The sequence below is a fragment of the Periplaneta americana genome, chromosome 2 (assembly GCF_040183065.1).
Source record: "Periplaneta americana isolate PAMFEO1 chromosome 2, P.americana_PAMFEO1_priV1, whole genome shotgun sequence".
Lineage (NCBI taxonomy): Eukaryota > Metazoa > Arthropoda > Insecta > Blattodea > Blattidae > Periplaneta > Periplaneta americana.
In genome coordinates, this window is record NC_091118.1 from 184,063,618 (window position 1) to 184,090,600 (window position 26,983).

General features: G+C 36.3%; 1 protein-coding gene across 1 annotated transcript in view; it reads left to right on the top strand.

Moving 5' to 3' along the window:
- Positions 1-26,983, top strand: part of LOC138695215 (uncharacterized) — a 101,038-nt gene that overhangs the window by 47,970 nt on the left and 26,085 nt on the right. Inside the window, exons 10-14 of the mRNA XM_069819675.1 lie at positions 1,741-1,909; positions 6,161-6,340; positions 11,129-11,311; positions 18,104-18,295; positions 21,609-21,714. Coding sequence (XP_069675776.1) covers positions 1,741-1,909; positions 6,161-6,340; positions 11,129-11,311; positions 18,104-18,295; positions 21,609-21,714 — 830 coding nt within the window. The remainder of the gene's footprint in view (positions 1-1,740; positions 1,910-6,160; positions 6,341-11,128; positions 11,312-18,103; positions 18,296-21,608; positions 21,715-26,983) is intronic.

Genomic DNA, 26,983 nt, shown 5'->3' on the forward strand with positions numbered 1-26,983 from the left:
CAAGTTCTCTATTGTGTTAACAACTAGGGACCGCAGTTCTAGGTTTTAACCTATTCTTTCCTCGCTCACAAATATAAATTTTCAACAGACTTCTCCTTTTCATGTCCGCTGGATTCGAATGTATAACTTATATTAAATAAAAAATGGACTAAACGAGAATTTCTCAAATTCCAATCTTTTGTGACTAAAATAATTGAATAGATCGGAGCTAAAAGGAACTAAGTCAAAAAATGCAGTTTTGGGTTATGCAACAATTTGAACAACGGATGTCATGCGCATCGAACGATGAAAGAAGGAACTAAGACTTTTAAATATTCTTTTGTCTTCTGTAACATAAAAATATAATATTTGTGTTGTTAGTGGAATGTTTTTTCCTTCTCCTGAAAGGTTGTGAAAAGTGACTTAGTTCCTTTTAGCTCCGACTGAGTCAATTGTGTTTTTATTTTTATGTAAACCTTGCCCTAAAAGAGTTCCACCGAGTATTGGGTAACTATACACTATCTAGTATCAGAAATACAGAGTGAAAAAATACTGTCAAAATAAATGTAACAATCCCTATTATAAAATAAGAAAGTACTTTAAAACAAGGTAGTATGTACAGGGACATCATTTTATTTTTACTAACATTTTTAATATTAACCTGGCTATACCTTTAGAGAACCGGAATCACCGTTCGCTACCTTCTTCCACGACTGGAGTTCGATGATACCGGCGTAAAACACAAACAAATCACTTTACTAGGTATAGGAGGGAAGAAAAGTATTTCATCCATTTACGTAAACTAGAAAATATCGCGATTTTGAGTTCAATAATTTTCATTAGGTTTTTGTTTAATCAAAATGCAGTACTGTATTAAGAATAAGTGTTTTTACTCACGAACTGAGTATTCATTATGCAGTGTATAGTATACTGTCTACAGCCCATTAGCGTACAATAGAGAGAATGAAGTTCAATTGAAAAATAATCGTAATATGGATATTTAAACACATTTTTTAAAATGGTGGTCGTTCATTTCGATACACGCTTCAGTTCTTTTGTGCATATTATCGCACTATAGACTATTGCATCTAATTCCAATTGCCAGTTTCGTCCTTCGTACTAGTAACTCATGTTGAAATAATTCTGTACCTACTCTATAAAAGAGTACCTTACGTACTGTAAATTCAATCTTCACTTCTGCCCGACCAGCACAGATAAAATTACTCAGACATGCTATCTACTGTCCGTCCAAGTGGTTATGCCGCAGGATCGTAGAAAGGGGAGAAATCAGGTGACAGTGAAAATTACTTAACGAGGCCCTTTCATTTAAGTTATTTTAAACAGTTGTATAATATTACGTAAACGTCCAATTTCTAACAGAAATTAATGTTTTCAGAAAAGAGCTAAGACAGCCCTGCTTTTACAGAGGGGCATGCAGAAGCAGGTGGGGGAAATCGGGATGCGACGTAGGCAAACGGACAGTACCTGTGCGAAAATATGATTCAATATTGAAAGTTCTTTCGTCACTGGAAAACGCGAACATATTTCTGGAACGTACTATATTCAATAACTCAGTGCTGTTTACTATATGCGACCTTGGTTCTGTGTGGAGGACAGTTGGAACTTCATTAGTAGAAGGGGTGGGAGTGAAGTACATTCAAAAACTCAGGTACGGTACAATAAAAATTGAAGTAAAAATAAAATGATGTCCCTGTATGATTGTTCTAATTTTAATAATTACGGATATCTACTCTATTGCAGGAAAAAGTTCTTGCAGAAATGGAGAGGATTTTTGGAGATTCTGTTCGAAGCGCTACATTTCATGATCTCCAAGACATGAAATACCTGGAGATGGTGATTAAAGAAACATTGCGCCTGTATCCCAGTGTTCCATTATACAGTCGGCAACTCGCAGAGACTATGACTTTCGGTTAGTATCTGCGATATCTGTTTTGGAACCGCTGCACAGTGTGTAATTTACAAAGTCTAGCCGGCCAAACATCATTTCTCGAAAATTATTCCATTCAATTTTCATAAAATTTGGTATGTACCTTCAATTACTGAAGTGGATAAGTGGCTCGTTCCGTCTTCAAGAAAACTGATCCGACCATCTCATCCGTGACCTGCCGACATTTCTTCTGCCTACAGGTTTATACTTATTTATTATTTGTGGTATACGATCTTCATCCATTCTTTGTATATGATCTTGCCATCTTGTCTGTATTCAATGATCGTTTCATTTAGACACTGAATTTCCAATTCTTTTCTAATATCTTCATTTCTCTTTTTGTCTATGAGTCTGTAACCTGCCACCTGTCTCAAAAATTTCATCTCAGCAGCCTCTAGTTTCTTCTGTTGTGAGATAGTCAAGACCCAACTTTCACACCCATAAAGCAAGGTTGGGATCGCCATTACTTTGTAAAGTTTTAACAGTGTTGCTCTATTAAAATTTTTAAAAGTTCTTTTTATTGTACCACATAGTGTTTGGAATTTGTTTAATTTATTTTGCACATCTCTATTGCCGGTATATGACACAATGTAACCAAGATAATTAAAATCACTTTGTTGTTGGATGGGTTTATTATTTATGCAAATTTTTGCTCTTAACAGATCTCTTCCTTTAAGAGCCATTATTTTCGTTTTTTCATATGAGATTTGAAGATTATATTCACTTGTAATATTATTTAATTCACGTATGGCTCTTTGTAAATTATCTTCCGAATCTGCAATTAAGATCTGGTCGTCAGCAAACAACAGTGTATCAATGTTTCTCCCTTTTATTTTAAAATGTGTTTTAAGCATAGTCTGCCATCGTACAACTGCGTCATTTATATATATATATTAAATAGGGTAGGCGATAATGGACACCCCTGTCGTACTCCTAAGTTATTAATAGTGGAAATTAAAATAGTAACTAATTTTACTGACAAATTAGTAATACTATTAAAAAATTTTCGATTGAGAGAAAAAATAAATTAATGTTCATAATGTGGAATGCACTTAAAATTGCAAGAGTAAGATGAAGGAATATTGCCGAGTAATGGAGACTTGGAGAGTAACTGCAGCACTACATTAAAATCGACCGCGATTTTCTCTCCTTAATTTCTTTAAGCTGATGATGCAAGAGTCCAAAGAAATAAGTATCCTGAGTAAAAGATCGGTATTTGTGTCTTTCTTGATGTTTTTCTTGTGAAGACTTCTCTGAAAAGTCTAATAGCCTATATTTCCTCGTATCCTGGACTTCCTGATATAGTTTACCAGTAGGTGTAATAGTGTCCTGTGACCTTCTGTCCATAAGCCAAGAGTTTGTGAAGAGTTATAGGCATATAATACTATTTGTGCAAGAATAAATATAATTCCCTTGCATACATGCGGAATGCCCGTTTATCAATATTACAAAACCGCAAGGAAACGCTTCTAATATTATATGGTAGACGACTTATTAGATTTCCACCTATTCCCGTAATATATGCGGAAATGGAAACCTCCTTGAAAAATCTTCTTGCGGTATTTGCATCGTTGTTATTGTGACTGCTTTGTATTATAAAGTCAACAAGTAGTCCTCTTTCCTGCCTGAACTTATCCTACCTTTAATGTTTCGCACTAAATAATACGGTGGATCTAAATTAGCTGTTACAAGATTTTGCATTTTCCTTAATAATTATTTATATCGATGAGAGTTCAATTGTAAATCAGTAGTCAAAGCGAAATCCTTATTAGGTGACATTGTTGGTCGTTCCTGCAAAACCAATTTTCACGTTTTTTTGTCGCACATTGAAGTGATGCAAGTGAAAACTCTCCTACAATATTAGCAGCATCTCTTTTCCTAGACAGAAGCTCTGAAATTCATCTGGTCAGCAGAAAGATTTTCTTCTGGCCACCTTTCTTAAAAAAGTGGACTATTTTTTCTTAGTTTTGATCTTTCGTTCAGTTCTCCGAAAAGTTTACGTGTCGTCCTCGAATGCTTGTACTAGCAGACTCAAATTGGAATTGTTTTGTAGTACATGGCAAAGCATTATATATTTGATTCTCAGATTTTTTATCTTGGTTCATACACAGCGCATTCTATTTTAAGAATTTTTTTTCTCATTTCTACTGTATTTTTCCCCACCGTCGTCGAATTTTCGAGCATATGAATCTAATTCATTTCTTTATTGACTGTAAAATGTCTTCAGAGCAATCTTTGAGACCAAAATGTTCAATTACGAGGGGGGACCCAAAAATAACAGGAATGTTTTTTTTTTTATTTCATTTTTATTGAACTCTACATTCACAGTACTTCAGTCCCCTTCAAAATATTGCCGATGTGCATTAATGCACTTGTCCCAACGCTTTTGCCACTGCTGAAAACAGTGCTGGAACTCTTGAGGCAGGATACTGTTCAAAGCCGTTAGTGTGATTTCTTTGACGTCATCCACATCACTGAATCGCTTTCCTTTCAGACATTTCTTCATCCGTGGAAACAAAAAAAAAGTCCGTCCAGCCAGATCGGGTGAGTAGGGTGGTTGAGGCACAAGCACTATGTTGTTGTTTGTCAAAAACTGTCGGGCTGCAGCATTGTCGTGGTGAAGCAACCAGTTCCCATTTCTCCACATTTTGGGCCTTTTCGTCGCACACTCTCTCGTAATCTTCGTAACACATCCAAATAGAAATGTTGGTTCAATGTTTGTCCTGGCGGAACGAACTCTTTGTGGACAATGCCATTCACATCAAAACAACAAATCAACATTGTTTTCACTTGACGTGCTTTCTTGGGTCGTGGTGAATTTGGAGTTTTCCATGGCTCGATGCTTGCTTTGATTCTGGATCGTACCCATAGCATCAAGACTGATCCCCAGTCACAATTATTTTAAGAAAATTTGGATCGTTCTGCACTTCATTCTTCAAGTCGCGGCAAACCCTCACGCGGTTTTTTCTTGGTCATCTGTGAGCAAGCGAGGAACAAATTTTGCAGACATCCGTCTCATGTGTAAATCGTCGGTTAAAATTCCCTGGACCGTGCTCCATGACAGGTTCGTTTGCTCAGAAACTTCGTCAATGGTCTTTCGACGATCTTCATCAATTGCACGTTTGATTTTGGCAATGTTTTCGTCATTTCTTCCTGTCGAAGTTCGCCCGGGGCGTGGCATGTCTTCAGTTGACATGTTGCCAGATTTGAAACGGGAAAACCACTCGTAGACCTGTGATTTCCCCAAAGCATCATCATCAAAGGCTTGCCGAAGCATCCCAACGGTCTCGGCTGCAGTTTTCCCTAACAGAAAACAAAATTTCACACACTCTCTTTGTTCCTTGTGGTCGGTCATCTCACTAATCGCCAAACGGTTGAAACAGGAACGCAAACAATACAGCACCACAAACAAACCACTTAACTCAGATTGACGCCAGCTCACTAACGGTCGCGGGAGACCCCAAACTAACACCACCTAGCAGCATAACTCGCAACTACAAAGCATGCGCGCGCAACAGTTCGATTCTGGTTACTTTTGGGTCCACCCTCGTATATAATTATTTGAAAATTTCACTTTTCCCTCGCTCTTGCTCCACACCTCGAAAACAGTTCTCCGGGCTACGGAGCGCATGGTGTCTGAAAATAATTAATAGTTATTCTGTATGCGTCTGGTTGCAGAAAGAAATCACGATATCTTGCTCAGAAAAGCATAATGAATATCTCCACAAAATTTCATCGAGGTGATACACCTTTTAAAATTCAACTCAAAATAATGTAATGAGGTAGAACTTTGACTCTTTGCACATGTTTATTCAGACATATTTATTCCAGACAATAAGATAATAATTTTTAGCAAAAGAATTAGTTTATTTGTAAGTATATACCTTCTTATAATATATCCATACTGTGTATTAGAAAAATATATTATATCAACTTCCCCACTTTGCGTGATCCAAACACATACTTCGCGCCTGCCTCTGCAGCATAAATGATCTTATCGCAGACATGCAATTTTCGCTCTGTTGTGAGGGTCCCCTAACAGATGTAAACATGTGTGTTCACTTGAATATTGTATTTTGGAGTGTTATACACACGTCCTTATAAGAATTTAGCATTAAAGATAAGGGTGCGGAAAATGATTTTTGGCCGGCTAGCTGCTTGAAATTACACACTGTGCGCTGAAATTTTCACTTTGGTATGTATTAAAATTGTATGTACATGTTGCTATTGTAGGTGACCACACCGTTCCTGCAGGAACTACCACAGCGGTAGTACCATATTTACTGATGAGAAGGGCCGATATTTATCCTGACCCTGAGAAATTTGATCCAGATCGCTTTCTGCCGGAAAACTGTATTTCAAGAGATCCGTTCAGCTATGTGCCTTTTTCTGCTGGTCCCAGAAACTGCATAGGTACGTATGAGAGAGAGAGAGAGAGAGAGAGAGAGAGAGAGAGAGAGAGATCTGATAACGTATATCTCAAACAGAGTTATCATTTCTTCAGTTTTTAATGATATAAGCCATAATTACCAATAAAAACCAAAGATTAGAAACAAAAAAAAAAGCCTTTTGTTCTCCAAGATATGTTAAAAACGTACTTCGCTTTGCATTTAATTGTTTGAAAATTACTTTAATGATCCATCAGGTTTTAAGCGGCTGCGTAATGAAAAATATAACACTTAGGATAATGTAATGTATGATAGGCCCTATTTAGACCTACTTGCTTTCTTACTTACTACTTTACTTGAGGTTTTTAAGGAACCCGGAGGTTCAGTGCCGCCCTCACATAAGCCCGCCATCGGTCCCTATCCTGTGCAAGATTAATCCAGTCTCTATCATCATATCCCGTCTCCCTCAAATCCATTTTAATATTATCCTCCCATCTATGTCTCGGCCTCCGCAAAGGTCTTTTTCCCTCCGACCTCCCAACTAACACTATATATGCATTTCTGGATTCGCCCATACGAGCTACATGTCCTGCCCAACTCAAACGTCTGGATTTTATGTTCCTAATTATGTCAGGTGAAGAAAACAATGCGTGTAGTTCTGCGTTGTGTAACTTTCTCCATTTTCCCTCTCAGCCCCAAATATTTTCCTAAGGACCTTATTCTCAAACACCCTTAATCTTTGTTCCTCTCTCAAAGTGAGAGTCCAAATTTCACAACCATACAGAACAACCGGCAATATAACCGTTTTATAAATTCTAACTTTCAGATTTTTTGACAGCAGACTAGATGACGAAAGCTTCTCAACCGAAAAATAACACGCATTTCCCATAATTATTCTGCGTTTAATTTCCTCCCGAGTGTCATTTATATTTGTTACTGTTGCTCCAAGATATTTGAATTTTTCAACCTCTTCGAAGGATAAATCTCCAATTTTTATGTTTTCAATGCATACAATATTCTGGTCACGAGACATAATCATATACTTTGTCTTTTCGGGATTTACTTTCAAACCGATCGCTTTACTTGCTTCAAGTAAAATTTTCGTGTTTTCCCTAATGGTTTGTGGATTTTCTTCTAACATATTCACGTCGCCTGCATAGACAAGAAGCTGATGTAACCCATTCAATTCCAAATCCTGTCTGTTATCCAGATCTTTCCTAATGGCATATTCTAGAGCGAAGTTAAAAAGTAAAGGTGATAGTGCATCTCCTTGCTTTAACCCACAGTGAATTGAAAAAGCATCAGATAGAAATTGGCCTATACGGACTCTGCTGTAAGTTTCACTAAGACACATTTTAATTAATCCAACTAGTTTCTTGGGAATACCAAATTCAATAGGAATGTTATGTAAAACTTCTCTCTTAACCGAGTCATATGCCTTTTTTAAATCTATTAATAACTGATGTACTGTACCCTTAGGCCTATACTCCCATTTTTTCCTCCAATATCTGTCGAATACAAAAAATCTGATCAACAGTTGATCTATTACGCCTAAACCCACACTGATGATCCCCAATAATTTCATCTACGTTTGGAGTTAATCTTCTCAAAAGGATATTCGACAAAATTTTGTACGACGTCAACAGAAGTGATATTCCTCGAAAGTTACAACAGTTAGTCTTGTCCCTCTTCTTAGACGTATACAAACAATAATGTTCTTCCTCTGACACATATCGCCAAGTGAGATGTATTGCCTGTTAATAGATGCACAAATCAGCCAGAATCTCAATCGAAGGTGAACTAGCAATTATTCAGCACAAAAAATTTGCACTTTTTCTGTGTACCGAGTATTATTAGCCGTCAAGACTGTCTAGTGACCGGAGCGCTGAACCTATAGTTATAACCCTGTGGATCTGGATTCGATCCCAGTGTACTCCCGGTTTTTTACTTGTGTTGGACTAAACCGTGGTTCAGGTAACACAGGAGTTTTCTCCGAAAGCTTATGTCTTGTGCATCGACTCTGTCGGTAAATTGGTCTACACAACTGGCTTTATATGGATGAATGACGAACCGTCAGGTACCTGCAATTAGTAAAATATACAGAGTGTAATAAAAATAGTGGGCCAAAGTTCAGGTATGGATTCCTCATATGTAGAGAAGAAAAAAAGGTTATAATGAACATAGGTCCGGAAATGCCTGGTTGCCGCGCTATAAGAATTACAAGAAGGATTATTGTGCACTACCAAACTTAGGTATTAGTTGATGTTTCAGGCTGTGTACATTTTTTTGTTTACAGAAACTGTTCAAAATGTCCACCTCGTGCCTGAATACAGGCCGCAGCTCGTCGCACTGACGTCCGGACCTGCTCCCAAATTCCTGGCGTACCACGTATTGTCCGACAGTGTTGCTCAATTCGCAGATGGAGAGTTTCCACATCGTTCACAGGAGTCGAATAGGCAACTACTTCAAGTGCCCCAACAAGTGGAAGTCCAGTGGCTTGAGATCTGGTGAGCGTGAAGGCCAAGCAGTTGGTCTACTTCGCCCTATCCATCGGCCAGGGAATGTTGTATTAAGATGTCTACGTACATCCAAACTGAAATGAGTGCGAATTGAGCAACGTTGTCGGACAATACGTGCTACGCCAGGAATTTGGGAGCAGGTCCGGACGTCAGTGCGACGAATTGTGGTCTGTATTCAGGCAGGGTGGACATTTTGTTTCTGTAAACAAATGTGCACAGACTGAATTAATCAACTAATCCCTAACTTCTGTAGTGCACAATGATCCTCCTTGTAAGCCCTATAGCGCAGCAACCAGGCATTTCCGGACCTATGGTCATGTAACCTTTTTTTTTCTTCTCTACCTGAAGTTTGGCCTACTATATTAGTTACTTCCTGTATATACAAAGTGGAAGCGATATAACCCTCTGTATTGAAAGGAGGGATAGATTACATGAAAATAAACAAAACATCTATTATAAATTTTGAAATTAAGTGTATGTTTAATTAAATAATTGCATCGAAAGTTTAAGCACGCTGGCAACATCGCAATGCCCAAGATTCCACACGGAGGCATTGAACTCAGCCAACGTGAGATGTAAACGAAAGGCTACGTACTGTAAAATCAAGTGACTGCTTCGGCCCCTGTTTTTCTCGACCAAATTTAAAATCTCCTCTTCCCTGTCAACAATTTTGTCAGTCGTCATCGACCCCGTTTGCGAAATGTTGGAATTACGCTGCCCGTGTCACGGATCAGCTGGCTGATTACCTCTAATTATTTAAAATTAGCATAGGATCAAAATAAATGTGGAATAAATTTATGTTTAAAACTTTTATATCATTATTTTGACCCATAATACATAATATAGCGTTATTTTTCACGTAAAAATTCCTTTCCAATTTATACGAAATTATTGCGACTATTTCCTTTATATGGCGTCATTCCATTTTCGACCAATGAAGTGTAATGAAATTTTGAATTCCAACCAATCACAGTCAAACATCGCGATAATTTCTGCAGCTAGATTTATCGCTATCAATTTATCGCATGGTCGTTCTTTTGTTTAGTCGTTGTCGCCAACTGTTTCCCCGTAAATTGATGATCATGAATACATTAAGATGCAACTACACGGTTAAACTTTTCTCTCAACTTTACGCATTCAAGCAATGAATGCAAGATTGATATTTAATATTAATTAATATATTTACGCAGTGAAGACGACGTTCAAAACGGCGCACTAAGTAGACACAAAATCTTCATGCATCTTAATTGAACGTACCTTTTAAACTTGATTCTTTCAATATTCTTCCGAGATTGCACGCATACGCGATTGGGATATTGAACTGTGTAGATGCAGCTTTAGTTCCGTTACACACTACAGAGACAATGCGTTTGTTGAGCTATAAAAAATGCTTTCGTGTAGCACTCATTGTAAGTAACGGTTGAAACAAGGCACAGCTGACATTGGTCCTGCTTCCACAGGTAACGTAACCTATAAAATTGTAGCCTATAACATTTGTATTGAAATTAAACAATTAATAGAAAGTCAGATGTTCAAATTTATGTAACATCATCGCATATCAAACTCAAAGACCTTGCATAGTAATAATAAGGTCTTTGATGAAACTGCCTTTCGTATGGCCTAATAAAATTCGTGTTTTAATTAGGCCTATCTATACAGAGATGGCTTCACTGTGTAGCAACATGTCTCGCTGTAAATACATAAGTATTGGTATATAGCTGTCCCCACTGTTACTGTTAAATTAAATTATGATTTCAGCAGATAAGGAAAATGTACTTGTTATAATAATAAGAGAAAAGTGCAGTACATGTAATTAACATTGTTAAACCTGTATTTCGCTTCTCGCAATTGGCATTACTGAATAATGACGTCGAATTTCTTTATTCCAGTAATCGATATTCATCTACGAGTATTTCAACTTCACAATGTCTGAATAGGTTAAGTATTCGTTAATAAACAATTATTAACATTTTGTGATCGAATTTTAGGGATATATTATTTACATTTTTATTTTATTCACGAAATAGTCCTAATAAATGCCACTCGAGATCTATTAGCGATAAAACGCGAAATATAATATTTTTATCGCGATTTATTTTCGAAATTAATGCTAAATTATGTGATCTCTACAGATAACACACATACACACATTATAAGGCACCACAACATCTTATACTGACAGCTTACATTAGTCACCGCTAGGGGAGCTGAATACTAACAATGTCGAATTACTTATGTATATAATATTTCAATCGTACAAAATGATAGAGGACACTTAATTTTGTTTTTAACAGGTCAGAAGTTCGCTATGCTGGAAATCAAAAGTACTGTGTCTGAAGTGATGAGGAAATTCAAGATCCTTGAAAGCGACTCCAAAGAGGAACTTCGGTTCATAATTGACTTTGTACTAAAACCTGTGACTCCACTGAAACTGAAGCTGATAGACAGAAAAGACAGTACTCTATCCTCTACAAACTGAGAGCTCAAGCAAAGAGAGAATTGAAATGCTATGCGAAACAAAGTGAAGACAAATGAAACTGCTCAATATTCGCCCAAAAGTGTATTCAAGAAATAACATTCAATTTACAAAAAAAAAGTGACCTAATTTAATACTTAATGCGACTAATCAAATTATTCAAAGTTGCTCATTTTTGTGAGTTATTTTATTTTTTTTTATTCAGACAACTATTCCCCTAAGTAATTGTTTTATCTTTTAGACGTGAACTGAATTTATTCATTGTTATTATGAACGTAATAGAGGCCCTTCTATCTTGAGAAAATGTTTAACATTATGCAGATTTTTCTTTCAAATTACATTCAGAGCCTGAATGGAAAGCTATTAATGATTGAAGATTACAGTGGCAGTAATAATTTAATTTTGCACTATTAAAAGCATTTTTTTACAATATATTTTACCTTTTGAATTATTGTATACCGAGCAGGCTAGCGGCGTGGTAGAGGGCTGGAATTGCATTCGGGAGGTCCGGGGTTCGATCCCAGGGGCTGGCAATCCTAACTGAGGTTTTTCATGGTTTCCTCAGTTATTTCCATGCAAATGCCGGGATTGTACCTCTTGAAAGTCCGGCCATGGACGGTGATCCTTCCCTTAATCCTTTCATATGTGTGAGTGAATGATGTGTAATGTCTTAAATGTTTGTGTTTGAGGTGGCCCTGGCATTGAGCTGATCCCTCATCCGGAGAGGCCCTCCATGTCATTGTGTGGTCAAAAAAGTATGTATGTGATCCATAGATTAATTCCTCTCCCGACAGGTCGCAGCCCTGTAAGGCCCGGGTGGCGTGGGTCGTGTAAATGAACCTAAAAGGGAAAGGTTAAACTAAGGGAAAAAAGAAGAAGAAGGATTGTATACTGCATAAAAATATTATTAGTTGTTAGATAGTGAAGAGTATTTATCCTCTGTTTAGAACTTATAGAACACAACAGATTTTGCGATGAAAGAGTAATGGAACGGAGAAAAATTCTCTCCGGCGCTGGGATTTGAATCCGAGTTTTCAGTTCTACGTGCTGATGCTTTATCCAATAAGCCACACCGGATACCCACCCCGGCGTCGGACAGAATCGTTTCAGATTAAGTTCCAACTCTTGGGTTCCCTCTAATGGCCGCCCTCTGCACTACGTCATAGATATCTATGAACTTAGGACTGAAGTCCACACATGTGCTGAGGTGCACTCGTTATGAGTGACTAGTTGGCCGGGATCTAGACATCTATGACGTAGTGCAGAGGGCGGCCACTAGAGGGAACCCAAGAGTTGGAACTTAATCTGAGACGATTCTGTCCGACGCCGGGGTGGGTATCCGGTGTGGCTTAGTGGATAAAGCATCAGTACGTAGAGCTGAAAACCCGGGTTCAAATCCCGGCGCCGGAGAGAATTTTTCTCCGTTCTATTACTCTTTAATCGTATGATGACGCAGAATATCTGCATGGAAATATCATATGTACTTTAGTACATTAAAATAATATATACAACAGATTTTGTATAAAGCTACGTATTTACTTGTATTTTGATAGGGTGAGGCAAGTGAGGTTTTCAAAAGGTTTCAATATTGTTCACTCTCGCGATAAGAAGTATTACCGGTATTTAGCGATTTTAACAATCAAAATAGTGAAGCTCTTTTTAGAGAAGATGAGATTTCCATAAATCTAAAGAGTCTATGAATGTTTTTAGAGCTAAAAGCATAAGTTATGTTTTTATACTGTATTTACCTTGAAGTCTGCAATCGAGATGATTATGATGATCACAGACTTCAGTAAGGAATCCGAAGTCGCATTTTATAGTTACAGAATACGGGTGTCCTAAAATAATTGAATGGATAGGCAGACAAAAAATAAATAAAGTGATATTATTAAATAATGATTAATTAATTATACAGCTCGTAATAATAGCCTATATTTTACTACTTAATGAATATCTCACATTATCTCCCCATTCTATAACAAAAAAATCACTTTCGCATTCATTTTTAAAACTACATTTATGTGAAGAGCTTGAAGTTTTGGACACAGCAGCGCCACAGTAATTACAATTATACTAATTACATTAGTCAACAGCCAAAATGTATCGGAGATGAAATTAGTCATTTCTTACTAATTCTGGGGTGCTAAAAACGAAAATGACTTTCATTTTGGTGGGTAAGTTCTCATTCCGATTTTGCATACCGTTTTAGCTCCGATTTCACAATTTTTCTCGAGATGATATTTATTTACATTTTATATATTATTTATATTTATAGCCTATGTATGTCGATAAACACATAGTGTAATGACATAGTAAGAAATACATAAATATACAGCGAACATATTTATAAATCAGTTACCACACAATTACAAGATTTACTAATATGCCTTATTTAGCAGTCAACGAGAGATATTACTTACAAAATTAAACCTTCCTAAATAATGACTCAATATGAACTAAATGATCTCGTTAAGGACTTAGAACTACCTACGAATAAGGCTGAGTTACTAGCGTCACGACTTAAGCAGTTTAATTAATTATCTTGAAAAAAAAAGTTAAAATTATCGAATTTCGAGTTCGTCAGCATCCCCTGGAAAGATGTTTTTCTATGCAGGACAATATTGTATTTTGTAATGATGTTGATGGACTAATGGATGCCATGGGGACTCAACACATCGCAGACGGGTGGCGCCATTTTATAGATTCATCCAAAGCCAATTATTACCGCATAATTGCAATAAATTATCATGTATTCTAGCCTGACATTCAGTATCCATGAAAGAGACATACAGTATGATAACATTAAGGCATTAATTAACTGTTTGAATTATAATAAGTACACGTGGTGCATATGTCCAGATTTGAAAGTTGTTGCATTAATATTAGGTCTACAGCAGGGTTACACAAAATACTGTTGCTTTTTGTGTGAGTGGGATAGTCGTGCGAGAGATAAAAACTATGGGCCATATTCATAGACATTCTCAGCGCGGGCTTCCGGTGGATGATCAGCGAACTAACGTTTTTCGTATTCATAAACCAGTGTTAGCGATATGATATGAATCCTGTACAAGTAATCAGCCGATAGCCGGGGCTAGTTTAGCACGCTCCTAGCACGGGCTAACGAAATGTCTATGAATAGCACCCTATGTAACTAAGATGTGGCCCCTTAGGCACAAGTTAGAACCAGGCATTAAAGATGTTATTCGTATGCCACTGACAGAGGAGACCAAAATATCACCAGGTTGCATATTAAACTGGGATTTATGAAAAACTATGTAAAGGGTATGAAGAGAGATGGAGATGCTTTTAGGTACCTTTTTCATAAATTTCCAAGGGGGAAAAGTAAAAGTGATAAACATGGCGAACGTTTTCACCAAGATATCGCTACTCTAGAAAGAAGATATCACTACGATGATTGCTGATTATTGTTGGTCAGTAATAAGGGATGCCCCGGAAGTAAAATACAGAAGAAAGGCTAAAAAAACCACGTTCTTAAGGTATGTAATAATGAAATAATATTTAAACTTTCTAGAATTTGTATTTTTATTGAATATATTTTCTTGAATATCTTTTGAACTAGACCAGATAGAAAAAATCGAATGACATTTTCGGAATCGGCATATCAATTTCCTTAAGAATTAGCTACCTTGACTTCGGAGGTATAAAAAAAAACATTTACTTGCTATTTGGTGGCGAATGAGAAAATAATTTATAATATACTAGACTATAATTTATTGGTTTTACATGCAACTTGTTAAAATTTCTTGACCAGTATTATACTCGTAGCATGTTCCGACAGTAAGGCTGTGTTGCTGACATTCGAGCACACCATCAGATATCTACCAGTAGGCGCTGCGTGAAGGTAGGTTCACGTCATAATCTCAAGGTCGCGAATCCAACTTGGACATCACTTGTCTATGATAGCATTGTCTATCCACGAGTCCGACATCTTACGGCATCTGAAAAAGTTCCTGGTTATTTCGGTTATTTGACACTATATCAACTACTAGGTTATTTACCGTCGACGGAAATAGTGATAGTGAGATGGTATTTGCGAGATGAGGCCGAGGATAGTTATGAATTACCAGACATTCGCCTTACAGTTGGGGAAAACCTCGGAAAAAACCAAACAGAGTATCAGTCCAAGCGAGAATTGAACCGACGCCGAAGCGCAGCTCCGGATGAGCAAACAAAAGCGCTACTGTATGAGCTATGCCGATGGCTTTCAGGTCCTTTTTCCATTTAATATCGTGTTGTAGATTGTACAGTTGTACATCAATTGCCTGTAGCGAAAGGGAACGATTTTATAGACCACACACACACACTAAACATCAACATGTGGGCCTCCCATAGCCTGGAGTCAGCAGAGCGTAGAGGGATGTTGGTTGGTTCATTTTACGACGCCTTATCAACTGCGATGGTTATCTAGCGTCTGAGTGAAATGAAGGTGATAATGCCAGCGAAATGAGTCCAGGGTCCAGCGCCGAAAGTTATCTATCCAACATTTGCTCTTAATGAGCTTAGGGAAAATCTCGGAAAAAACTTCAACCAGGTAGCTTGTCCCTACCTGGATTTGAACCTGGACCAGCTCGTTTCATGGTCAGACATATTAACCGTTACTCCACAATGGTGGACGAGCGTACAGATCTCCACACACACGCACAAGGCAGAACATCAACCAAGGACATTCATCCACGCCCGAGTCGGGATTCGAAGCCATGAACCTTCGGACCGCGCAGCTGAAGAGAAGAGAAGAGAAGAGAAGAGAAGAGAAGAGAAGAGAAGAGAAGAGAAGAGAAGAGAAGAGAAGAGAAGAGATTACATTCTAAGGTTCGTCATCATCTTGCGTTTTGGTGGATAAAAATGTGGTATGTGACAAACATGTGACGTCTGAAGCATGATAAGAAATGTGCAAAAATGAAATGACTCGTTATTACTCTGTCAACCATAAGCGCTGACAGAGATGTTTACGTCAAACGAAGTTTAATAAAAGTTCGTATGAAGCAGTGACGGAGTTAGTTTTTCTTCTGTTTTAAACATCATTGTTTACTTAGCTTTCATAGACCGTGATACGAATTCCTTTTGTGTTACACGGTTAAACATTTTCTCTGTAATCACAGATGCATACTAATTTGTATAAAAAGCCTCTCAATTTCAACACATTAACTAAGCGTTTCAAAGAGCTTTGATCAAGGTTGTTTGTAAATGGCTTCTATATTCAAACCCGGATATCCTACTTGAAGAATTAAAATAACTATCGACAGAAAGAGAAGACGGGGAAAAAATTGTTACACAATGCATTACTGTAAGTCAATTTTTACACGATCTGGGAGTAAATATCGGCTCTAGGTTACGAAAATCGGGAGAGAAATATAACATTTCCTCCATAGGGAGAGAAATACTACTTTACCTTCCTCTCTCTTCTCTCCTTAAGGGAAAGAAATATTAACAATGAAACATAACTCATCAATCGTTGTTGCTATAAAATTCCCTTTGCATCTGCGTGTATGCGCTCAATAAAATAGCTCCAGTGAGCTAAATATTTCAGAAATAACATGTGACATGTATTCCCCTCGTTTCGTTTCTCGCATTATCACACGTAGTTCTATATAAAGATAAAGAGCATAGTAGAACTCTGCACATGTAAACGGGTGATCGCACCCACATGTAATTCTATGTGATAATATGCAGCAAAATAAAGCTATACACCTGTCGGCAGGTGATCTCTTCCACATTTAGTTCCAAGGAAATACATGTAGCATAGTAAAGTTATGCACCTGTCGACAGGTGATCTTACCCACACGTAAAGATATGGAGCAAAGTAAAGCTATGTACCTGCCTACAGGTGATCGCATCCATACGTAGTTCTACGTAAATAGAGATAGGAAACACTGTCCAAACCAGACAACGGTTATTTCTTATTTCTAGCAGAATTAAACGTCTGCGCGGCATTTTGTCCGTTTATTCCACTCCAACAATGTGTCGATGTACAAAATACCTACTGTTCTCCAAACAGGAGATCAACCGTGAAAGGAATGTGCTTACTATTGCGTCATCTATTGGAGCGAAGTAGATAGATAATATTATCGTTATAACGTCAGCTTAAAAACCATGCGCTCTCCTGCATATGTTATTTCCTATATGAAAGGATTAAAAGACCAGGAGATTAACAGTAACCTAATTTTGTAACTAGGGTAGTATAAATATGTGTGTAACAATGTTATTGTTTGTGCTGTGAGAGCGAGCCAATAGAGATACGAGTACCCACGTGTGTGACCTTATGATATCAACATTCATTCACAGCATTACCCCGCTCCGTTTCATTCCGCAAATACTTTCTCGTAATTGGAGCACAGTACTCACCAGGTATGCGCACTACATATGAACGGGTGGCGTTTTCTAGTGGGCACATTTGTGACTAGATTGGCTGCACTGCACCAGGTAATATATTTATTGGCAAGGATAGACACCGTGTCCCAAAAGGTACTTTACAACTTTGATGTATTGTAATTCGGTCTGCAATTGACATAGAGGAACAAACCATGGTTTATACGATTCACCAACTTTTGAAGTTTTTTTTTCTGTTTTTGTTTTGTTAATCCACTTCAACATGCGCACCTGTGGTGGCGCGTACAACGTCAAGGCGAAATTCCAACTCTGTGCATACTCTCCTTAGCATATCGATGTCAACTGAGGCAATGGCAGCTCTTATTCTAGCCTCCAAATCATCAAGGTCAATCACACGAGTTCTATAGACTTTGTCTTTGATAAACCCCCACAAAAACAATTCCAGGGGTGTCAAGTCTGGGGATCTGGGAGGCCACGCAATTGGACCTCCCCTTCCGATCCAACGTGCGGGGAATGTGTTGTCCAGGGTCCGTCTCACTTCTAAAGCCCAATGTGGTGGTGCACCATCTTGTTGAAAGAAGACTGTTGGTTGAAGCTCAAACAGTTGTGGTATCGCATACAGCTCCAACATGTCTTTGTAAGTTGTTGCATTAACCGTTTGTTCAGCAAAAAAGAATGGGCCTATAATGCGGTCAACCATCACACAACACCAGACATTGACTTTGGGACTGTCACGAATCACCTCCCTTACCATATGTGGATTGGTTGAGCCCCAGATTCTTACATTATGTGTGTAGACCTTACCGCACACATGGAAATTTGATTCATCCGAAAATGCCACTTTGTTCAGAAAATTGTTATCATCATCAATTCTTGTTATCATCTTGAATTGCGTGGCCTCCCAGATCCCCAGACCTGACACCCCTGGACTTCTTTTTGTGTGGGGTTTATCAAAGACAAAGTCTATAGAACTCGTGTGATTGACCTTGATGATTTAAAGGCTAGAAAAGAGCTGTCATTGCCTCAGTTGACATCGATATGCTAAGGAGAGTATGGACAGAGTTGGAATTTCGCCTTGACGTTGTACGCGCCACCAGAGCTGCACATGTTGAAGTGGATTAACAAAACAAAAACAGAAAAAAAAACTTCAAGAGTTGGTGAATCAAATAAACCATGGTTTGTTCCTCTATGTCAATTACAGACTAAATTACAACACATCAAAATTGTAAAGTACCTTTTGGGACACGGTGTACAACATATCCGAGAATCATCCCTGTCGGTAAAGTTTTCGGGTGATCAGTTACTTATGAATGATCCTGTACAGTCGTTCCTCAAAATGTTCCATCATAATGAAAATTTCAGCTGCAAAATTACAAGCAAAATAATATAAATTTAAAAATCCAACTCCGAAATGAATGCGATCTAACAATTATATGGCAAAATGATTATGAATTCACAGAAAGCATCTACCATTGTTTTGTCTAACAGAAATTCCGTAAGTTCTCCAAAAGTGATTCTTGCTAAACGCCATATTTTGAAGCTAAAGTCGTTACTTCGAATCTCTGTAAGATATTAAATATGACCTACACGAAACATTTAACTATACGATACAGTATAATGCAATTCACCTTCTCCTTTAACAACTCAATACGCCGTATAATTGACATTTTATGCTGCAGAAACGCTTTGACCTTGTCATTTTGAGAAAGTATTACAGTAGTGTAAGAAACGCTACTGTATTACGATAGAGCTGTGAACAAACATGATTTCTAGGCGCCTGTAAGCAATTGAGAACGAACAAGACGGTAGTAAAAAGTATATTTTCCTTCCTATGGGACGCTTATTTGCGAAAGTTGTAGGTACCCTTAAAATGAAATAAATTTTAAGAAATTTATTTAAAAAAACCAGGAGTTCTGTCTTATTTATACTGATCTTGTAGAGTTCTTGTACTTAAAATCTATCGAGTTACTTGTATGAAGCTGACAAATTCAACTACCATTATTGAACTCAACATTGTTTAACACTTGTAAAATTGTGTTCGCTGTTGAGCTATAAATTAACGAGCTACTGATTTTGCGCAACAACTGGCGTAAAGTCAACTAAGCGTGAAATTTATTTATTTATTTATTTATTTATTTATTTATTTATTTATTTATTTATTTATTTATTTATTTATTTATTTATTATTTTGTTAATAATTTTAACATAAAATATAATATACTATATACAGAAAAACTTTAACTCGCCCCCGAAGTAGAACTCGTGCTCAGGGGCGGATTCCTGAACTGAAATTAATAATTATACAATACAATTTGTCTTATGTCTACTATGCAATTATAGTATATAAATTTAAATTTACAATTTTTCAATTTTTATAAAATCCATACATAACTTTTTTAATTTAATACTAGAACTATTAGAATTGACAAGATTAGGATATTTAAATATAAATTTGTTATATATTCTTGGACCTAAATTACTACTATGATTAAATACTGTAACAGTGTTGCATTTTGGTTCAAACAATCTTAAAGAATTCATACCTTTTGTTTCATAACTATGAGAATACAACTCAAAATTATTTCGATTTTCATGTATGAATTTTATTAATACAATATAATAAATTTGTCTTACGTTAAGTACATTAAAGTCTAAAAACAAATTTTGAGATGGAAAATCAATAGGTTTATGAAGACATATTTTAATTATTTTCTTCTGTAATAAATAAAGTGGATTAAAATTGGATTTAAATGAGCTACCCCATCCTATAATCCCATACATAATTACGGATTGAAATAAAGTTAAATATATTGTGCGTAATGGATCAATGATTTCATTTTCATAAGTTGGTAGTGCATATTTTCCGTCCCTTTTTCAATTGTGGACAACGTATTGATTTTGCTTGTTATTGTTAAGAATTTAACAAATTGCATATTATCCGTTCCTCTTTGTGACAAACATAAAATATAATACAGTAATAGATACCGAAATATATGTTCCCCTTTTAACTATAGCCAGGCAACATTCAAAACACAGTGCTCCCGTTCCCAACTCGCACATGACGTCATTGTTCTACATGACCCCCTCTCCAGTATGACCGGCAAGATCACTCGGTTTCTGCGCACTTTGAAATGTATGTTGCCGGGCTATACTACTCTACCGTCTATTTTTAAATTAATTTATTTTACGACGCTTTATCAACTGCGATGGTTATCTAGCGTCGGAGTGAAATGAAGGTAATAATACCAGGGTCCAGCATCGAAAGTTACCCAGCATTTGCTCTTAATGGATTGAGGGAAAACCCTGGTAGAAACCTCAACCAGGTTTTGAATCGTGACCCGCTCGTTTCACGATCAGAAATGCTAACCGTTACTCCACAGCGGTGGAAGTTCATTACTCAAAATGAAATTCCATAGTTACCGGTACGAGCAAGAAATACATATTCATTCATGGGTTCATTTTCCCTTTTCTGCCATAACTTTGCTAACTTTCGGTGGCTATCATTGCCACGAACACCACCACAACTATCACCATCACCTCCACCCCGTCCCCTTTATCGTCGTCGTCGTCGTCGTCGTCGTCGTCGTCGTCGTCGTCATCATCATCATCATCATCATCATCATCATCATCTCAGTGGTAACATTATATGCTTATTTTTTTCATCAGAACAACATATTTCCCAAAGCAAGGAATACCAGCTATTCAGATGATTGCACATACAGTAGATGAAGACAATCACCCCACTGTTCATATTGCAAAAGATAACACTTTACCAGTAGCTTACAATTTAACGTGTTATAAAAAGTCCAGCTGTAGCCAAACGATGTGTGAATGTAATCTTGCCTGACATTTAAATTTATTAGTTTCAAGGGAAACCGTTAACAAAGTGTGCAGATATACTTCAGTAATGGTCGTTACCTCTCCACAGAAGAGTTGCATACGCCTGTGACGCGAGTCCTCGGGTAGTAAACAAAGTTTGCGCACTTACTTCAGTTTTAGTTACCTCTCGACAGAAGAGAGCTGCACTCCGCATTCATCTGTGAGGAGAGTTCTCAGGTAGCAGCCTTACGCAGTCTAAGTTTTACTTTTATTTTTAGTTATTAATCTACAAGACTATTTTTCAATTAAGAACCACTTACTCAAATTTAATCGAATTGAATACTGTATCTCGACAGTAAAAGACCTCGAGTTCATTTCAAATCTAATCTCAATTGGGATACACATATTAAATATAATCTAAGAAGATAATGTCATTACCTACTCCCCATGCACTAAAAGGATTGTATCATTATCCATCTAAATTAAATAGAAGCTTGTACAGACACTCATTCTATCTCACTTCGAAAATTTATATGGGTGACTTATTCCGAAATTCTGAGAAATCTGCTATGTTTATCGTTGTTTATTTGTTTATATAGGCCTGTATTCCGCTAGAAATTCCACCTCACACATAATCTCTGTATTCATCATATTTCACTATTGCTACTTTTCGTCACTAGAACTCTCTGCCGCATGAAGTCAAGGGCTGCCGAACCTTGAAATCTTTTAAATCCAAGTTAGAAAATTATCTTATGACGAGTTGTCAAACTAACTTACTGTTATGATATGATATGTGTCGTATTGCACGTTTCCACGTATTCACTACATTTGTTATATTCCAGTAATATTTAGTTTATTTTATATTTCGTTTCATCATATGATATGTCTACCATGTGAGAACTTGAGCTTCTTATTATTATAACAAAATTTTCCTTCGGTGTGTGTACCTAAAAAAATTGTGTTCATTGTATGCTTCGTACTTTACTATATTATTATTATTATTATTATTATTATTATTATTATTATTATTATTATTATTATTATTATTATTATTGTCTCATGTTTTTACACCTCGTATGTTTCATTTATTTTGACTTACTATTCACATTTTGTTATGCCTTTTTCATTTCCATATGTCATATATTATTATGTCTCATTTCTACAGACTTGTTGTTTAAATTGTATTATGATTGGGTTTATTTGTATACTGTATCTTGTAAATTTGTAGGCCTAGTGTTTTTTTGTATCGCAGGTTTATTCCTTGTTGAGCGTTAGAGAAGGCAGTATGGCCTTAGCTCTACCAGATAAAATAAATCAGTATTATTATCATCATCATCATCTTTTAAAATATATATATACAGGTATTTAATAAACGTTAACAAATCTTCACGTAGAAAACATTAGGAAATTATACATACTTTTTCTACCGCTTTTCGCAGCAATTCAATTACTTCACCATGCTATAGTGATATGATCGCTTATAGTTTATTTTCTTTACCGATTATTAAAACAATTCTGTTAATTTATTCTTTATCCAAATTATAAGATAAACTTTTCAATCCTGGATTGCACACGAAAGGTATTAATTATCCTTTGTCCTCCAAATAAGACTCTGCCATTACTGTGACTCGAACCCGGGTCCACTCCGTAGCCATCTTAAGCCAGAGTTCCGCCAACTGTGCTACCAAGATAAAAAAAAAACCACATATATTATATGCATCAAAAATGTGGAAAACATACATTTCTGTAAATATTTTGAAATCTAATTTTTAACACCAAATTAATTACTTTTTTATACTTCGCGCAAGAAAAAATAAAATAAAAATACCTCAGCTCAAGGAAATGTTTGAGCTTTACTATATTTTATTTAAATGAAGCACAGTTCGTTCATTTTTACAATAGAGATACCATTTAAGTTATATGTTTACTGGCAGTGAGCGGCACTGCTTTAAAATACCTGACTTAATTTGTTTCTAAAGTTCACTTCCTCTCTCAACAAATTTGTAATCAGAATTTTGAATTCAGTAACAAATTCGAGTACAAATGTTTAGAAGAGAAAGCAAACACTCAATATGTTATATTATGTTATTAATATTCACTTTCTTACGCAGTAACAGAGTTTTTCATTAACCATTCTCATGATTTGAGCAAAATTGTGATATTCTAATCTGTTTCTATATTATAACGGTTTTACTAATAAACCGTGTATAATTTTTATACGAGAGTTATGCAGAGTTGGGACAGAAAACGTTACTAATAAACCATGCATAAGCTATGGATGTACAGGGACATCATTTTATTTTTACTAACATTTTTAATATCAACCTGTCTATACCTTTAGAGAACCGGAAACACCGCTTGCTCCCCCCTCCAAGACTAGAGTTCGATGATACTGGCGTAAAACACAAATCACTCTACTAGGTATAGGAAGGAAGAAAAGTAGTTCATCCATTTACGTAAACTAGGAAATATCGCGATTTTGAGTTTGATAATTTTCATTAGGTTTTTCTTTAATCAAAGGACAGTACTGTATTAAGAATAAGTGTTTTTACTCACGAAGTGAGTTATGCATGCGAACGTATTCATTATGAAGTGTATACTGTCTACAGCACATTAGCGTACAATATAGAGAATGAAGTTCAATTGAAAAATAATCATAATATGAATATTTAAACACAATTTTGAAAATGGTGGCCGTTCATTTCGATACAGGCTTCAGTTCTTTTGTGCATATTATCGCACTATAGACTATTCCATCTAATTCCAATTGCCAGTTTCGTCCTTCGTACTAGTAACTCATGTTGAAATAATTCTGTACCCACTCTACGTACTGTAAATTCAATCTTCACTTCTGCCCGACCCGAAAATATAAAATTACTCTCAGACATGCTATCTACTGTCCGTCCAAGTGTTATGCCGCAGGATTGTAGAAAGGGAGGAAATCACGTGACAGTTAATTACTTAACGAGGCCCTTTTATTTAAGTTAAATTAAACAGCTGTATAATATTACGTAAACTTCCAATTCCTAAGAGAAATTAATGTTTTCAGAAAAGAGCTAAGACAGCCCAGCTATTACAGAGGGGCGAGCAGAAGCAGGTGGGGGAAATCAGGATGCGATGTAGGCAAACGGACAGTACCTGTGCGAAAATATGATTCAATATTGAAAGCTCTTTCGTCACTGGAAAACGCGAACATATTTCTGGAACGTACTATACTCAGTAACTCAGTACTGCTTACTATCTGCAGTCTTGGTTCTGTGTGGAGTTGGAACTTCCTTAGTAGAAGGGGTGGGAGTGAAGTACATTCAAAAACTCAGGTACAATAAAAATTGAAGTAAAAATAAAATGATGTCCCTGTATAAACAGGCTGTAACTATACATGGGAATTGCTTTGCAGTAGCTAGACACACGAAACCATCTGTTTAAGCTTTGTATATAGAGAAAAATGGCCGCCTTTTACAGCTGTTCGTATCGATTGTCATTTTATGCTGATAGTTGCCTTCATGTTGATAGTTGCCTTTATGTTGATAGTTGCCTTTTATGTTGATAGTTGATAGCAAAACAAAGAGTACGAATAATTAGAAAAATATTACTGTTGTTGAACTCTTTGATCAAAATGTAATCCCCTGGTAAAGGGGAAGAGAAAGCCTGATGGCCTTATCTCTACCAGGTTAAATAAATAAATAAATAAAATATAGCGTGGTAATCGATCAGATCCTGTTGTACTATCGATACTTAGCGCGGCACACTAGCGCACACTATCAGATGCAGCAGAGAATCTCAGTTATTCTGTTTTCTTTCGTAATGAAATGACGAAACTATGACGTAGCTATGTAACAGTTTTATTGTTATACACGACTTATTAGTCAGGAATTTACACACGACTTATAAACGAGCTACTCGCTGTGTTAAGTACAAGACAGTTAAACGTCTGTGTAAGAGTTTTTATTAGCAAGATCCTCTTAATTCTTGGCATTCGGTATTTATGTAAAATTGAACTTACTGTACTCAGTTGCGGACTTTAAGCATGAAAATAAATTAAGTTACAGTAACATTAAGTGAAACCATGAAGGACATCTTATCGAAATTTGCAACAGAACTCACGCTAGTCGTATATTAAAGAGAAAATCCCATGCCATCGGACAAATGTAGTTTATGCAAATAAACATGCGCTTTACCCCAAAACAGCATCTAATACTATCTACAGGTGACAGTAACTGAAATCAAGTCATCTTCAGATTTAACGACTCAATTATAACTTTGACAATAGGACAAATGATGAATGGTGTACAGATTATTTTCGTAATAACATGCGAAACGATTCATGCTACTGTGCACTTCAAAATAAAGTTCGAAAAACACTAAAAATAAGATTCTATAAAGCAATGGCTTTAGAAACGTTGAGTTATAAATCGAAAGATGAATTTAAGTCAGGGTGCGAATTAAGATTTCTGATGAGGGGGGGGGATAGAATCCTAGATAGAGAATATCATACATAAAATAATAATAATAATAATAATAATAATAATAATAATAATAATAACAATAATAATAGAACTTATGTTATTATTATTATTATTATTATTATTATTATTATTATTATTATTATTATTATTATTATTATTATTGACTCAACGCTTGGTCGCACTGAGTTGCTTGTCTTGCATCTTGATCTTAATAGTAATGATATTCATGATCTGGCTTAAAATAAGACGCGTAATTCCTGAGTTATTGATTTTTGTCAGTTTGCCGGTGATGATAATACATCTATTTTATTTTCTTTCCTTACTTTATACTTTATAAATTATAAACTAAACTCGTATTAAAACAATTAGGGCCATATTCATAGACATTCTTAGCGAGGGCTTCCGGTGGATGATCAGCGAACTAACGTTTTTCGTATTCATAAACCAGTGTTAGCGATATGATATGATATGAATCCTGTACAAGTAATCACTCGATAGCCGGGACTAGTTTAGCACGCTCGTAGCGCGGGCTAGCGAAATGTCTATGCATAGCACCCTTATACATTATTTGTGAGGGGGATATAAGTTACCCTGGCAGGGATGTTAATATGAATTTATGAGAGGGTAATAACTTTCCAACAGAGGAGGAAATCCCACCCATGCCCTCCGTTAATTCGCACCCTGATTTAAGTAAAACAAATAATAATAAACATAAAAGTTTTCTGGTATCTTACAAGTATATTTTAATGTAAAAAGTATAGGCTATGTTCAGGATGAACAGTATCTCATGATTTTAAAAATTCATATTAATGTCAGTCTTTGGGAAACGAAAATAAAAGTCGTACGATGCACCAAACCGACCCCTCTCACAGTAGAACCCAGTTCCCTCGTTTCATTATACCTCTCTACAAATTAAGCAAATATAACAAAACAGAAAAATCACAAATTCCGCCCATATCTGTCATATAATTGCAAGAGACTCACCATCAGCTCATTAATGCTGTCATCGTTCTGTTAGGTGCGTACTGGTTTATTCTCCG